This window comes from Mercenaria mercenaria, chromosome 14 (genome assembly GCF_021730395.1).
Source record: "Mercenaria mercenaria strain notata chromosome 14, MADL_Memer_1, whole genome shotgun sequence".
Classification (NCBI taxonomy): Eukaryota; Metazoa; Mollusca; class Bivalvia; order Venerida; family Veneridae; genus Mercenaria; species Mercenaria mercenaria.
In genome coordinates this window covers 34,315,031-34,333,401 of record NC_069374.1, presented here as the reverse complement: position 1 = coordinate 34,333,401, position 18,371 = coordinate 34,315,031, and the positions used below count along the sequence as shown (strand labels likewise).

General features: G+C 32.1%; 1 protein-coding gene across 6 annotated transcripts in view; it reads left to right on the top strand.

The window, feature by feature from the left end:
• Positions 1-534: 534 nt before the first annotated feature.
• Positions 535-18,371, top strand: part of LOC123527229 (neprilysin-1-like) — a 51,864-nt gene continuing 34,027 nt past the window's right edge. For 2 of the 6 annotated variants that reach the window (XM_045306567.2, XM_045306565.2), the window contains exons 1-4: positions 535-724; positions 1,128-1,194; positions 1,777-1,876; positions 2,104-2,172. Coding sequence is in view for 1 of the 6 variants with exons in the window: in XM_045306563.2 (XP_045162498.2) it covers positions 12,197-12,209 (13 nt within the window). In the remaining 5 variants the exon portion in view is untranslated. Of the gene's footprint in view, positions 725-1,127; positions 1,195-1,776; positions 1,902-2,103; positions 2,173-12,181; positions 12,210-18,371 lie in introns of those variants that run through there. The other 4 variants (XM_045306566.2, XM_045306564.2, XR_006681680.2 and 1 more) reach the window with 2 other exon arrangements.

Sequence of the window (18,371 nt, the reverse complement as noted above, 5' to 3'; positions counted from 1 at the left end):
ATGAAAGTAAATTGAATATCTTAAAAGAACTTTTGAAAGCATAGAACGCAACAAAACAACACAATGGCAGGTACGGTATGATAGAGTCTGCTCATCACAGGTAATGAAAAGCGCAACAACACCACGCCTCCAGCACCGGCACAAACGGAACTCCATTACTGTTCTCTTTTATCTCAAAGGGCCAGAAAATATGAAACAGCTTTTGGGATCATGGGGTCCACTCAGTGACATTTCAGTTCCACGTAAGTCAATGCTAGGTGGCTTAGGAGTGTTGCTCGTTTAATTACCTCTCAATAAGTTGCTCTGTAAAAGAATGTTGGAAAAGTAAAAATTGTTGTAAAATGCTGCTTAAATGTGATTGATCACTTTTAACTGAAACTAATTTTAAAATGAGCAATACATGTACCGCTCTTAAACCAAAGATACGCTGTAACATGTAGCTTAATATTAAAAACTTACTTGACCACTTCGACATGACTGACAACACCGAGACAATTACTCGTTGTTAGGCCTAACTATATATTATGTACGTGTAGCCATGTAAACGACTAGGAACAACAACTTTTAACTATCTAACATTTACTTCTGGAACGAAATCAAAATACGTATTTAGTGAATTTCTGCTGTATAAAGGGTATCAGGACTTATCTTACTTGCAGTAAGAGGCGAGCAAAGCAAACAAGGAGATGTTGTTCCTATCAACAGTGTGACAGACAGTGATCATGTAAGACATTTGATAAATTTCGAAGTATTTATACATGGCTTTGGATAGACAAATAAAGAATTAGTGCATTCAGATAAAGGAGAAATATATGAATTGCACCATCATTTCAAAATTGTTTCCTTTGTTTAAGTACCATTTTGAAAAGGTGTCAATAAGATAAACGGCGAAAAAAACTGTTTACAATTGACATTGCCTTTTTATATCAAATGTTAATATAGTACTATGCCTAATCAACTTAATACAATTATTGCTAATTGATGCTTTAGCTGTCTTTCAACTAAACCTCTGGGTTTTCTTCAGTAATTCAAAAGTTTTTAATGCTGTTTACTTGAGTTGATCTTATGGCGTCATTTTTATGTCAGACCACTCGTGACTGCCTTAGACAAAATGTTGTTTATTTCAGATTCGAACAACCGGTTGGCGTTGAATTTGAAGGAGACGTCACTTACAATTGCATTCACGGAGTTGAGGTGATTTTATATTGCTGAAATTTATGATATTTCATTTGCAGTTATTGATAATTTTTCATGTAAGAATGGGTCGCTGACGCGTTAATATGGTTATTTAATAACGTTTAATTTTTGTACTGTGTGACGTTATTCTATCTTAGTGCAGACATCTTACTGGTGTTAATTTACCTTTACCTTCTATTTTGATCATACTAAGGATTTTTCCAAAAACTAGTTTTCCTGCAGAAAATAAAAATAATTCAAGCCAATCTAATATATGTAAGTACTATAATACTGAATCAATTTAAGGTAAATATTTCATACTCTAATATGCTTTTCTCTGTTAAAACACTCTTATACGCTACAATGACGTTACGTTAACGTGCGGTGACGTCAATGTTTTTGTTGCGACCAAGAATGAGCGCTACTATATTCTATTTATATACTCGGGCGGTAATACGTTGTACAAATAATTTGCGCCCTCGTGAAATTATTACGCCCGACGTATAACCGCCCATCGTGCATAAATAGTGTTAAAGCACTCTTTTGCTATAAATTATTTTTTAAATCAAACACTGTTCTTAGTGCTTTTTTTCTAAATAGGTAATGCACAAGGCCTAGGTTCAAATACTTGATGAGGTATTTGCTTTTTTGTGATTACCGACAGAAGACAAATCGTCTGGCAGAAAACAGTCGAACGCTGGTAAGGCATCCAATAGTAACTAAAGGTAACTTTTCTAACTATGTTTATATAGCGATAGAAAACGGATGTTAACCTAATAATAATTAAATAAGAAAGGCTTGAAAATATAAAAACAATTTTGTTTTGTCCGTTATGAATGTTGACAATTTTCTTCCTACCTCTTTTACATTTAGTCGAACTACATACTAAATCTGTGATAGATATTAAACGTGAGCTATGTATTACAGATATGAACTGAGTTTGAATACCCTGGCTCGTGTTTCTATTCTAACAATACGGATTATTGTACTGCAAAGGTATGTACATTTTTGTTTTATATATTGCATCAATATTAATTGTATAAAAACTACCTCGTAAAATTGTGTTAGCCGAATATCGGACGTTTTGTTTGATACTGTGATAATATTTAACGAGGATCCGAAAAGAATTCACCCCAAAGCGGACAGTCCCAGCACATTCCACACTTTAACTTTGTTACATAAAAATCGTCAACAATGATTGGAAAGAAAACTAACCATTTTCAATAGGAATAAATTGAACAATATATTTTTGAAACAATAACAAAAATATGTACATCATTTGTTATAACCATAATTAATTAAACACTGATATTCTCACATCTTCTTATTTGTCATTAGAATATCTTCCAATCTAGTGAAATCAAAAACAACATTCTATTCATTCATTTATTACCTAGAATATGCCAACGTACAAAACATGTTAGTACGGCGTTTAATTAGATTACCAGTAGTTTTCTCCACTTTCAACCCAATGCACATTAATCATTAGTCTGTCTGAGAAACCCTTGCTTATCTTAGCTCTGTGTTCATACCTTGTCATTCCAAAATCATAGGGTATTCCATAGAGATACCATGCCCTACAGATAAGGTATGTCATTAATGTAAAAAAAAATAATTTCAAGAAAAAAGATCGAGACTGGTAATCAGTGAAGTCATTCAAATGAATGATTATTTGGCTTAAATAATTATGAAGAGTTAAATACCATCAAAAGCTAAGCATTATAGATCTTACTGTCACATCACTTCCATTGTATACATTGTATATAAGCTTCGGCTGCCGTACAGATGGACAATGCACGTAAGTGGAAGGTGAATAAAATTAATGATACACCTAAGAGAGTGGTGAATAAAATGAATGATACTCGTAAGAAAATAACGAATAAAATGAATAATATACGTAAGAGGGTGATGAATGAAATGGATAATACACGTAAGAGAGTATGAATAACATTCATAATAAACGTAAAATTGCGATGAATACCTTCGAGGGTAAGGAACAAAATTGATAATTTTTTGTTTGTTTTGGGTTAAACGCCGTTTTTCAAGTTTTTCAGTCATGTAACGTCGGGCAGTTAACCTAACCAGTGTTCCTGGATTCTGAACCAGTACAACCTGTTCTCCGCAAGTAATTGCCAACTTCCCCACATGAATCAGAGGTTTTCAGACACAATGTCTTTTATCAAATCGTCACGGAGAACATACGCCCCGCCAGAGGATCGAACTCACGACCCCGCGATGCGTAGACCGACGTTGTTCCTATGGAGCTAAGCGGGCGGGTACAAAATTGATAATACACGTAAGAAGATGATGAATAAATTGGATATTACAAAGAATAATACTCATAAGAAGGTAATGAATAAAATGAAAAATACAAGTTAGAGGGTTATGAATAAAATGGATAAAACACGTAATAGAATATGAATAAAATTGAAAATACATATAAAAGGGTGATTTATATAATAGAAAATACACGTTAGAGGGTGCTGAATGTAGTGGATAGTACGTGTGAGAGGGTGATGAATAAAACAGGGGAAAAAATAAGTCACAACAATAATTTTATCAGTTGAACAACCCTTATAACAATATAACAGGTTAACACAACACGAATTAGTGTAATTAATTAGTTGAATTAGTTAGGACAGATAAAAGAAATAATGGTATTGTTATAACAGACAAAACAATTGATATACTTGTACATCTGTCTACAATATAGTATGTAAGCATGGGCAACACCACTAATAGAGAGGTGATATTGGTTTTTTCTGAACTATTACTGTGCGTTTTGTTTGGAATAGATACGATAAAAATTCTAACTTAACAAAACATAATTAGAAATATACACATTTTACTCAGCATCATGGATTATTGAATGTTCATAAGTTACTCAGCAATGAAAAAGCGAATCAAAATTCCTAAAGGTGTAAAGTGTAGTGCTTTCTTGTTCAAAATAGGAATAGGAAAGGTTTTCTGCTCCTGAAGAGAAGAAAACACTATTAATGAAATATTAAAAGTCTGTTGCTGACTAAATCTGTCATTTGCACTCGGGTGCAGAATGCTCAAGAACTGCCTTCTACAATCCTCTGTTAAACATCTGGCAGGTTGTAGCATTTTACCACAGGTACCTAACCCCCTGAAGCTACCTTATCATCTCAATGTAGTTACTTTTTACATGTTTCCCGATTACATTTGAGCTTTTTAATACATGGTGTACATAAACTAACGTTATTGCATAATGTTTCATTTATTAATCAAATCACAAAAAAAATATATAATTTTTCATTTAATTCTTGCACGTCTCGCAGAAGACTAAAACATAAATATTAAACTGTAATTTTGTTTTTACCGCGATAAAAAATGACAATTTACTTCCTATTTGCGTCATATTAAGTAGGACTACATGTTATATCTGCTAAAGATATCAAATATAAGTAGGACTACCACTGCTTGTGTATCTGTTTTTACAATACGGAATATTGCATTGCTACAGAGGTATGTTCATTTTGTATATTTGAATATTGAGCGATAACTTTGATTTTGCTGAACTGGAAACTTTATCTGTCGGATTAATAAAATTACTTATGCACGTACATAATCTATCTTTTCTGGTATTGTAATTTGATTTCTTGGCAGGATCAGGCGAGACTGAATGGAGAAAACATTGTAATACTTTCCGTTTTTTTGCAGTGCCTCCATGTGAGAATGACTGCTGATGATATCGATATGTCAAAAGAATTTCAAAGAAGTTCAGAGACTGGTAGTCAGTCTGACTGTCTTATACAAATATCTTCCAATGTAATTAGCTGAGTTAAATAATTCTGAAAACCTTAAATAAGAATTACAAAACATGATTTATATGTTTAAGCATCGATATAGATAAACTCCGTAAAGGAAAAAAGTCAATTTTTGTAATAGTCACAACAAAAATTTCATGTGTTGGACAACCATTATAACAGATAAGACAACACGGAACAATAGGTGGAATTGTTACATCAAGCAAAACAGCTGAAAATCAATAAAATATGGAATATAATCAACAAGAGTACAATGCAACCTCTGTAGAGCAACACCTTTTTGGAGATATAAATATTGACTGTTATGTAGTGGTTTTTGTTGTGGAGAGGTTAATTTAATAGTATATATCAGCTGAGGGAAATTTTACTTAAGAGAGGGCCGCTCTGGAGAGGTTGTACTGTAGTAGGTATAAGATATTTTATCAATTTTTAAAGTCCTTTGCGCGTCTGTCTGGAACAAAATGTAAGATAGAATGTCTTGTTTGGCGAAATATTATTACGAATGTTCATACTTTCCTCTACATATGTCCCAGTTTCAAAAGACCGTTGAATGTTCTTTAGGTTATCTATATTGAACAGCGGGCCAAACGTTTTAAACCAATACCAGACACTTTAAAATGCAAAGAAAAAAGAAAAAGGGATAGTTTTTTGTCGTAAGAGTTGACAAAATATCCGCCAATATGCAAGGAATGGAAAGTAAGAGGGTCTATTTATTCGGAATTTCGTTTCACCTGAAAATTATCTATCTTAGTCATCCTATCTTAGATTGTATTATACCTTTCAAAGATTTGCATTGAGAAGTGTATGTTTTGCCTAAATGCGTAAGAAATGGAAGTTTTTCTTAAATAATCATTACCGCCCTTTGCCTTTCTCGACTGCGCAAGATTAACCAAGATAATTTGAAAATAGTTGAATATCTAAGATACACGGCGTTTTAGTTCTTACCTTTGTTCCATGTATTTGAAATATCCCAATATCTATCAAATACTAAAGCTAGAACGCATATTGGAATCAAAAGATATAGCCCGCATTTAAATACTTTTATATTAAAGGGAGGTAATTTCAAAATATCATAAAAGTAGTTATATATATTAATTTGTAATATGGACCTAAATGAATATTTTCATTCCTTAAATAAATCTCTGACAGAATATATCAAAACTGAATAATGTCATAAAATGTTGCTGAGAGGTGACTGACCACCTATAAACCGTTTATGCTGTTTCTTCTGATCATTTATTAGTACATATACATGCATGATAAATAATATGTGTTCAAAAGGTAGCGTATTTGTCATGAATTGCACAAAATTTAAAGCTGCTAGGTATAAAAAGAGGAGCACTGTTTGACAATATCTGACTGTATCATAGACTAAAATTTTCACTTCCTTTTAACTGAATGTCTTTTTTGGACAAAAAATGGAATGATGCTTTGAACTGAACTTCATGACCCATTAACCAATTTCTGCCATCGCTCGTTTAATTCTGTTACATAACTTTTGGCACTGTATAGTTCTGGTAAATATTTTGTGAAAGTATACAACCACCTGAGGTTACCTTATCAACTCGGCGAAAATATACTTCTTGACATGTTTTCCGATAGCATTTGAGTTAAAAAGCTATAATTTATTACATGTTGTACGTAAAGCAATATTCGTGCATAACATTTTTACTTGGTTTTGATATTTTATAAGAGCATCGACATATTTTCATTGGATTCTTGCAGGTCTCGCAGATATAATAACTCTACTTTTTAAAATAGAATTTGACAATTTACCTCCTATTTGTGCCATATTAAGGAGGACTACCTGCTTTATCTTCTAAAATGTTATTGTAAAAACGGAATATTGCATTGAAACAAAGAAAGGTTTGTTCATTTTTAGATAAATTTTGCAGCTGTAAATTTGATTTTGCTTTATTAAAAAAGTTATCTGGTGGATAAATAAATTACCTAAGTAATTTTTTGGGGGGTGGGGGGTGTTCGATGTTATGCAATAAGTTATCTGGTGGATAAACATTTTATCGAAGTATTACTTCTTTGGGAGTTCGATGTTATGCAGTTGTAATTTGATTAAATGTCTGGATCATGTGTGAATATATATTACAGTAAATATAGTACCCACCGTCTGCAGTGCCTTTATGAGTGGTTACTTGCTGGTCCGTTGTCTCTTTGGTCGAGATTTCTATTAATTTCCTTTCTTGAAATAATGTTCGGTATATGGTGTCTTCCCCGATCTTTATGACTAAAAGCATGACTGATTTCTTTAACTGTGTCGAAATTAAGAACATTTTTAACTATTTGCCATAGAAGTGTTTAGCATACTAGTATTGTCCTGCTCTTTTTCATATTCTGTGTCTATAATTAATAAGGAAAAGAATCCAGATTTATGATTCGTTCTATCATATCATTTTATAAATAATTATTGTTTAGTTGTACTTATATATTTATGTAACTTTTGTGTGAACAATCGTTGTCTAGAGTCTGTTACTTTAAAAATAAAATTTTGATTTTTCCCTAGAATTATACAAATACTTGAAAAATACAAAAATTTAAAGATAAAATTTATTTTCATCATTTATTAAGCCACTTACTGAATCACACATTGCATAAAGCTCATTACAACAGTGATAGATAATTTTCTTGGAATAAGTGAAGTATAAAAGTTGTTTGTCTGTATAAAAAGTAGAGTGACAAAAGGTACATGTGTAACGAAACATCAAAACGCTTCAGTCTGATTTTATCAATGCAAAAGACCTTGTTTACCTTACATTTACTCAGAGAGAGAGATGGAAATTCTTTGAAATTAAGGCATAATAAGTTCAAGGGCGATGCAAGTGAGTAAAGTATGCAGAAAGAAATAAAATGAATTAAGTTTTTTAGCAAATATCAGGAAATGGTGTACACTTTGTTCTTTATTACTCATAATATTTTTATTCTAAGATACAGATGATAAAAATGAAATGATTCTGGGAACTGAAAAGTATTACTCTTGTAAAATACTAGGCAATATAAAGAGTTCTGGCAAATATTTTGCAAAGTTATTCAACTTCCTGAAGCTACCTTATCATGTCGAATTTTTATTTTATGCGAAAATGTAATACTTCTTGCCATTTTTTCCGATAACCTTTCATTTTAATGCCAGAACACATTCTGTACAAAAACTTTTTGTTTAATGTTATATTACTTAGTTTTATTTACCAGAGCACAAAGACGTGGAATGTTGATGTAATTTCCTTCGAAATTAAAGATTCAGATGTAGATAATTTGTATTAAAATACTCCAACGTAAAATGGTTTTGTAATTTCAAAACTAACTTGTATTTAAAAATAGATCTACACATGTAAACAAAGATGTTTGAATTTGTTAGGTATGTCTAGTTGTATGGAGACATTTTAACCATTTTAGTGTTACACATTTTCAAATTGTTGTGTACATTGGTGTAATTATACTTTAGTATTACCCTATTTATATGTTTTACTTGATACAATTTAGAATTTTGTAATTAAAATGTTACAGCTATTCTCAGCGAGGAGTTATTTTATTACACTGTCCTGTTAAATTGTTAAATATAGGGCAAGTGCGAGATTGGTATGCCCTGAACGCGTTTAAACCCCTCAGTTTCCTTTATTCAGTTTTATTTTGTCCGTTTCGTATTTTATGTTACGTATGTTGTCTTGTTTGTTTTGGTCTTACCCACTCCCCCACCCCACCCTCTTGCATTTACGCCCCTCTCCTTTTATTATGGGTGAGGTTAGGTTTCCTTCATTTTCTTTATTCAGCTTCCATCGCCCCTTGCATTTACGCCCCCTCTCCTTTTACTATGTGTAAGGTTAGGTACCCATATTTTTTGGCCACCGACCGTCCCTGGGCGGCGCCCCACTTTGTTTTTTTCCTGCTTGTCTTTTTTTTTCTTCTCTGCTCTTTGCCTATTTTGCTTTTGCTCCCAATTGACTGTATCTTGCATATAATTAAAATTTACTTGTTGTTGGATTTTTAAAGCAACCCGTTTCTGTTTTATTTGAGCCTACTTGACTATGCATGCTGATCTCACGCTGTGTTTGGGATGATCTATGCTACCGGGAAATCTACCCTTACCTTCTTTTTACTAATTACTAGAAATGAATGTGGTTTGTCCGTGTTTCATTGCACGTATTTGCTGTAGGGGTTTTAACGCGACTACTGTGAAAGGAACTTACAGCCGCAAAGTACAAAACATAGTATCAGGCTTTAAAATTTAGAACTTGTTCCTTTGTAAGAAATCTTTGGATGTTTTCACAGAGAAAGGAATGTTTATCAAGTTTCGTGTAGCTGGAAAAGCGTAGCATTAGTACATTTCTCATAATTAAACCATTTCAATTTTTCCTTGTTATTTCTCCAAGGGTGGTCGCACTGGCCCAATGACGAAGACCAAGGGGACAATTAATAAGGCCAATATGAAATCACTCAATAAATAGAACTCCGAATTGACTCCCTCAATTTGTTTGGCCCCTGTTTTCTCGTATTGGTCCTGAGGTGGTTTTTTATATTGGTCCTTATTTTCTCTGATTTTCTCGTATTGAGTCAGTTTAGTCATTTGGTATTGATTCAGTTAGTTTCATATGTTACGCACAATTTATCTAATATTGTGTCCAATAGCATATACATGACTAATGATAACTAAAATTGCTCTTTTATTATTCTGTTTTATGACATATCATATTAAAATTATATTTATTTTAAATCACATGTATATTACATGTTATTGCATGTTTAACATCATTCTATAATTAAATCACGGAACGAACTTTCGGATTTCTACATTTATGTTCTTTGATAAATTCAAGTTATTGAGTTTTGATAATTAAACAGTATATATTCAAACGACTAGCATTATCGACTGAACTATTTACAACTTTCGTAGAATTTATTATATATTTTGTTTTAATTGGTTTAAAATTGTTTTACATATCAAAGCGGTTTATATACTAGTAAACTGATTCACGTTTGTTTATGACTTTTATCTGGTATGCCCAGTAGTTTGTATGTAACACAAAACAATGGTCAACGATTATTGTTAAATACGAAAGACAAGTTATTCAATTTGAATATTATTTTGGCTATTTCTTGACCAACATCATCATGTGTTCTTTATCAGCACTAAGCTATTGTTGGCTTGTATGATACAACCCGAAAAAAACCCACATTTTCTTGTGAATCACAAGGTATCAAAATGATTACCATATTTATGTTATCATTGAACTAAAATTATATTCCCCTTTTATACCATTTAATCTGTACATTTAAACTGCAGTCACTTCTAAACGTGAGCAGTTATAGTCCATGGATATGATATAAAAATGCTTACTGTTTCAATGACTAAGTTTTGTACCAACAGGTTAACTAAATACAAATTTCCATGGGGAAATATAACGTTGTGATAAATTATTCTACTTTACTTCACCCGAAAAATGTCTGAAAAGCGGTCAACAAGAACAAAAGAAAGAAACACGCCTGTAAGTTCTTTACTAACTAATTGTAAACGTAAGAGTCACGCGTAACAAAAAGTTTACATCTGTAATACCAGGTTTTTGTTATTGCATAAATATGTATTGTATATTAGAATATTTTAACGGATATGAAAAGTACCTGGTATAATTGTGTTAGCCGAATATCGTACGTTTTGTTTGATACTGTGATAATATTTAATGAAGAACATCCTGATTTACGTTTGTCCGATATAAATTCATATTCGCTCTTTGATATATTTTGAAGTAGATCTACTTGTTTTTAAATTGGTGTTAACTCTGTGAACAATCGATGTCCATTGACTATGAAGAATAAATGAAAATAAAAAATGCATTCCTTAATATAATACTTATACATTAAAGCCATCATTCCTTCACAAAAAAATCATCATTCATTAAAAAGTACAAAAGTTTGCAAGAATGAAACATAAAGTATTACTGAACTACAGCTCAACATTTCGTTATCTCTAACTTGGAATATACATTTTCTTTCGAAGTTGCCTATGGAAGGTGATTATGAAATCTGTCATCTGTATTGTCTTTTCAAGCTGTCAAAGTGAAAAAAAGCATATTTGTTTTTTCTATTTAAATGGTTCAGATCTATAATATGGTGCACAATTTGGCAGACTCAGTGGTCAACAAATGCATTTCAAATCTTCATTGCCGTTAATCTGGGATATGGAAAAAAGTGTTGACCAATGCATGGCATCCCCGATCCGAAAAAAATCACTCCTGCTCAATTTGATCAAAGCGGACAGCCCCAGCATATTCCACACACTTTAATTTTTTTACATAAAAAATGTCAACAATTATTGGAAAGTAAATCTTAAGGTGGTAACTAATCATTTTCAAAAGGAATTCAATTTTTCAATTCAATGTTTTATTAGGCATATGAACATATATACAGTTCTTCGCCTATGCATTCATTCATAAGCGGTGACAAAGAAACATGAGAAGAGTATGGACAATATACAATGAATGATGAAACATAATAATTTTCAACACTGTACAATGATAACTTTAAACGATACATGAATTCGTACGCACACAACCTTATCTGCATACGGCTAAATTTAGATTGGATCATGAATGACGGATTACTAGTAATTGAAAAGAGGTCAAATATATATCGGGCAAATATTTATAGCACATCGCTAATCCAAAAAATGGTTAAGGCCAAGCAAAATAAAGTTGTATGTTGCGTTTAAACAAATGAACAGTATATGTAATAATCGCAGTGAACTGTACAATTAATCGGTATAAGCTGCACGTTTTATGTTTGCTAATTAATTAACACTGATATTCTCATATCATCTTATTTGTCATTAGAATATCTTACAATCTAGGGAAATCAAAGACAACATTCTATTCATTCATTTATTCCCTATGCTATGCCAATGTACAAAATACGTTAGTACGGCGTTTAATTAGATTACCAGTATTTTCCTCCACTTTCGAACCTATGCACATTAATCATTAGTCTGTCTCAGAAATCCTTGCTTATCTTTGCTCTGTGTTCATACCTTGTCATTCCAAAAACAGGGGTATGCCATTAAAAATGAATTTCAAGGAAAAGGTTCGAGACTGGGAATCAGTGAAATTTTTCGATTGTGATATATCTGACAATGATAAATTGGCTTAAATAATTATGAAGAGTAAAGCAAAGCAGTATAAATTTTACTGGCACACCGATACCAATGTATGTATGCTTCGGCTGCCGTACAGATGGAAAATGCACGTAAGTGGGTGGTGAATAAAATTTAGAATACACGTAAAAGAGTGGTGAATGAAATTAATAATACTCGAAAGAAGGTAATGAATAAAATGAATAATATACGTAAGAGGGTGATGAATAAAATGGATAATACACGTAAGAGAGTATGAATAACATTCATAATACACATAAAATTGCGATGAATAAAATGGATACTACACTTTAGAGGGTGATAATACTCATAAAAGAGTATGGATAAGATTGAAATTGACAATACATGTAAAAAGGTGATAAATAAAATGGATAAAATACTTTAGAAGGTGCTGTATTATACGATGGATAATACATGTAAGAGAGTTATGAATAAAATAGGGGGAAAAATTCGCAACGCTAATTTTATCAGTCAGTTGAACAACTCTAATAACAATATAACAGGTTAAACACTAGGAATTAGTGTAATCAATTAATTAAATTAGTTTGGATAGATAAAAGAAATAATGGTATTGTTATAACAGACAATATAGCAACAGCACTAATAGATAGGTGATATTTGATTTATTCTGAACTATTACTGTGCCTTTTGTTTGGTATACATACGATAAAGAATCTAACTTAACAAAACATAACTATATTAAATGTACACATTTTACTCTAGCATCATGGATTATTGAATGTTCTTGAGGTAGTCAGCAATGAAACAACGAATCGAAATTCCTAAATGTGTAAAGTGTAGCGCTTTCTTGGTCAAAAGAGGAATAGGAAAAGTCTCTGCTCCTGAAGAAAAGAAAACACTATTAATAAAGTATTAAAAGTCTGTTGCTGACTAAATCTGTCATTTGCACTCGGGTGCAGAATGCTCAAGAGCTGCCTTCTACAATGCTCTGTTAAACATCTGGTATTCTAAAAGTTGTGGCATTTTACATTGTAATACTTCCCGTTTTTTGCAGTACCTCCATGTGAGGATGACTGCTGATGATATTGAATTTCGATGAAGTTCAGAGACTGGTAGTCAGTCAGACTATCTTATATAAATATCTTTCAATGTGATCAGCTGGGTTAAAAAATTCTGAAAACCTGAGATATGTCTTGCAAAACCAAAGACTCTTGCTCAAATGATTTGTATGTTTTAGCTTCCATACAGACAAACCCCGTCAAGGAAAAAAATCATTTTTATTTGTAATAGTCACATCAATAATTTCATGTGTTGAACAACCATTAGAACAGATAAAACAACACGAAACAATGTTATTAATTAGTAGAGGCAATAGAAAGAGCTCTCGTACGTACCTGGAAATGTTACACTAAACAAAACATCTGAAAATTAATAAAATATGGAACCTGATCAACAACAATAATCTTAACCTTTGCGCGTCTGTCTGGGACAAACTTTAAGGTAGAATGTCTTGTTTGACGAAATATTATAACGAATGTTCAAAGTTTCCTTTGAATATGTCTCATTTTCAAAGAATTGTTTAATGTTCTTCGGGTTATCTATATTAAATAGCGGGCCAAGACGTTTTAAACCATTACTAGACACTTTAAAATCTAGCAATGTTTATGCAAAAAAAAAAAACAAAAACAAACAAAGAGAAAAAGGGAACGTTTATGTCGGTTGAAAACATATCCGCCAATTAAGTAATAGGATCTGTGTATTCGGAATTTCGTTTCACTAGAAAATTATCTATTCCACTGTTGCTCCGATCTCATCATTTTATGCCTCCTGTCATAAGAATCAATTATTTTTAATCAGGGTAAGTTAAAGATGATTAATCATATCTGAATGTATTTGTTCCAAACTTTACCAACTAATTGTTTGTGATCACTGAGGTTTTAATACATATTAGATTTTCTCTGGAAATATTTTTCAAAATATGATTTCCTTATTCTGGTTGCCCAACAAATATAGCGTTATTTTAAGCATAAGTATAGATTTAGTAGACATAGTTTTCCTTAGGAATTATATGAATATAAGGACTATGGTATTACATTTTTCAAAGATTTACATTGACATACATTTTTTAGATATATATATTGCCTAAATTCATAAGAAATGAGATTTTTAAATTATTATTATATCCCTTTGCCTATCTCGGTTGCGCATTACCAAGATAGATTGAAAATAGATGAAAATCTAAGATACACGCTGGTTTAGTACTTGCCTATTGTTTCAGGTAGTTGAAATATCCCAATGTCAAATGTAAAACTACAAGGTATATTGGAATCAGAAGAAATAGCCAGCTTTTAAATACTTTTATATTAAAATGAGGTTATTGCAAAAATAAAAATAGTAATATATATATATTTATTTGTAATATGGACTTAAACCTACGTAATGGGTCTTTTCATTCCTTAAATAAATCTCAGACAGAATATATCAAAACTTAAAAATGTCATGAGGTGACTGACCACCTTTAAATCGTTCATGCTGTTTCTTCAGTTATTCATTAGTACATGTACATGTACAATAAATTACATGCGCTCAAAATGTAGCATATTTGTCATGAATTGCACGAAATTTTAAGCAGCTAGATATCTGGGGAAAATTATCTCTATGTGTTCAGAGGGTTTTATCTCATTCTATCCCTCTGGTCAGATCGCTCTTGTCTGTACTACTTGAAGATGAATTTCGCGCCCGGTATGGCTGCGTTTGTTATATGTAAAGCGCCTTTGAACGAACGTGTTTATCATGAAACGGGCGCTATATAAATCGGGTATAATAGTAATAATAATATAAAAAGAGGATCACTATTTGTCAATATCTGAATGTATCATAGACAAATTGATTTATCAAACCTTAAATTTCCACTTGCTTGTAACTGAATGTATTTTTTTTTTGTATAACTTTTGGCACTATATAGTTCTGTCAAATATTTTGAAAAGGTATCCAACCACCTGAGGTTACCTTATCAATTCGCATTCTTATTTTCGGCGAAAATGTAGTTCTTTCTTGACATGTTTTCCGATAACATTTGAGTTAAAATGCTATAATTTATTACATGTTGTACGTAAAGCAATATTGTTGCATATCATTTACTTGGTTTTGATATTTATAAGAGCATCGACATATTTTTCATTGGAATCTTGCATGTTTCACAGGAAAAAACTGTATTTTTGATAAAATTTGACAATTTACCTGCTAAGTGTGCTATATTACCTGCTTTATCTTCTAAGATGTTAATAATAATTTTGACTAACACGACTTGTGGTCTATAATACGGAATATATTACGTTGAAACAAAGAAAGGTATGTTCATTTTTGTTTGATTATTGCAGCTGTTGATTTTGCTTTATTAAAAAAATTATCTTATGGATAACAGATTACCTAAGTATTACATTTTTGAGGGGTTCGGTGTAATACTATTTTAATTTGATTAACTGTCTGGATCAAGTGTGAATATAGATTACAGTTAATATACTATCCACCGTTTGCAGTGTCATTATGAGCGATTACGTGCTGATCCGTCGGCGGTTTGACTTCGGCTCTTTGGTCAAAATTTCTGTTAATTTACGATACTGAAAAGTATTACCCTTGTTAAATTCTATACAATATAAAGAGTTCTGGCAAATATTTTGCAAAGGTATTCAACTTCTTGAAGCTACCTTATCATGTCGAATTTTTATTTTATGCGAAAATGTAATACTTCTTGCCATATTTTTCCGATAACGTTTGATTTCGATGCCGTAATACATTCTGTACAAGTATTCTTGTTTAATGTTAAATTACTTGTTTTGTTTTATCAGAGCACAAAGACATGGAATGTTAATGTAATTTCAATCGGAATTATAGATTCAGATGTAGATAATTTATTTTCAAAAACTCCAACGTAAAATGGTTTTATAATTTCTAAACTAACTTGTATTTATCATGTAAACAAAGATGTTTGAATGTGTTAGATAGGCCGAGTTGAATGTTGACATTTTTGTAAGATGAATGATAGCCATGCTAGTGTTACACATGTTCAAATTGTTGAAACATATAAGCATGACTCTAATACGACCTGGTATTTTGTCACCAATGTAAGAGCCTTTCTCAGTAGGGAGTTATTTTATTACACTGTCCTATTACCTTGTTAAAATATGGTAAGTGCGAGACTGGCATGCCCTGATCGCGTTTAAACCCCCTAGTTTCCTTTTTATATGTTGGCGGTGCCCCTATTCTCAACTTGTTTTTGTCCGTTTCGTATTTTATGTTGCGTATGTTGTCTTGTTTGATGTTGGTGTTTCTTTCCTCTCACCCCCTTCCCCGCCCCAATCGACCTCTTACATTTACGCCCCTCTCCTTTTATTATGAGTGAGGTTAGGTGACCACCATTTTCCTTATTTCCCCCCTCCACCGCCCCTTGCATTTACGCCTCCTCTCCTTTTACTATGTGTGATGTTAGGTACCCATCAGCTTTTGGCCATCGACCGTCCCTGAGCGATGCGCCACTGTGTTTTTTTCTGCTTGTCTTTTTTTAGTCTTTCTCTGCTCCTTGTCCATTTTTGTATCTTGCATATAATTAAAGTTAACTTGCTGTTGGATTTTTAAAGCAACCCGTCTATACCGTTTCTGTTTAATGTGGGTATACTTGACTATGCATGGCTGCTCTCACGCTGTGTTTGGAGTGTTCTATGCTTCCAGGAAATCTGCCCATACCTTCTTTTTACATATTGTAAGAAATGAATGTGGTTTGTTCGTGTTTCATTGCACGTATTTGCTGTAGGGGTTTTAACGCGTCTACTCTGAAACGAACTTACAACCAGAAAATACAAAACATAGTATCCGTCTTTAAATTTTAGAATGCTTTCCTATGTACTTGGTCCTTTGTAAGAAATCTTTGGATGTTTTCACAGATCAAGTTTCCGTGTAGCGGGAACACGTACCGCCACAACGCTAGATTCAAAGGTCGGACAAAAATATTTTACAATAAAATACAACATTACGTATTACACAACATTATAGCAAAACATAAGCAAATGTATACAAAAAACATACGTTTTACAAGACAAAATGTTAAAAACATCTTTTACGTAAGTAGTTTGGGTTCTGCATTAATTGGCAAAATATGTAAATTTGACTATATTCTGATAAAAACAACATCATTTTTAAGTTTTTTATCTGATAAAGCGTAGCATTAGTTCATTTTTCATAATCATAGGATTTCACATTTTCCTTATTATCTCCCCAAGGGTGGTCGTACTGGCCCAATGACGAAGACCGAGGGGACAATTAATAAGGCCAATATGAAATCACTTAACTTTTACCCCGCTTAATTTCTAAACTGGAGTGATCATTTATTTTGGGCAATACCATTTGTTATTCGAAGGGGTGTTCGCTGAAAAATTACGAACTGAATCGCGAACAGTAAAGACAATGATCAGCCTGCACATCCGTACATCTTGGTATGCACTGGTCGCAAAGGAAGAATCGCTTGCCGCCAGCAGGCTAAAGGTTAATCAATAGAACTCCGAATTGGCTCCCTCCATTTGTTTGGCTTCTGATTTCTCGTATTGGTCCCGAGGTTTTTTTCATATTGGTCCTTATTTTTTCATTCGTACCCTGATTTTCTCGTATTGAGTCAGTTTAGTTGTTTCGTATTGATTCAATCCGTTATATATGCACAGTTTATCTAATATCATGTCCAATAGTACATACATGAATAATAATGCTTGAACTAGCTATTTTATTTATTACTCAGTTTTATGACATATGATAATAAAATTATAGTTATTTTAAATCATATGTATATTACAAGTTGTTGGTCCTTATTTTCTCATACCTACCCTGACTTTCTCATATTAAGTCAGTTTAGTTGTATGGTATTCATTCAATCAGTTTCATATACACAGTTTATCTAATATTGTGTCCAGTAGCACATACATGAATGATAATGCTTGAAACAGCTGTTTTATGACATATAAATTAATTGTTGTTATTTCAAATCATATGTATATAACATGTTGTTACACGTTTAACGATCTTTAATTAAATCACGGGACCAATTTTCGGATTTCTACATTTATTTTGCTTTAATAAATTCAAGTTATTGACTTTTGATATACTTTTTAACAGGATGTATTCGAACGACTTACATTATCTATATTGTCTGAACTATTTACTTTGTTTATATATTAGTAATATGATTCACGTCTGTTGGTAACTTTATCTGGTATGCAAAATATTTTGTATGTAACATAAAACAATTG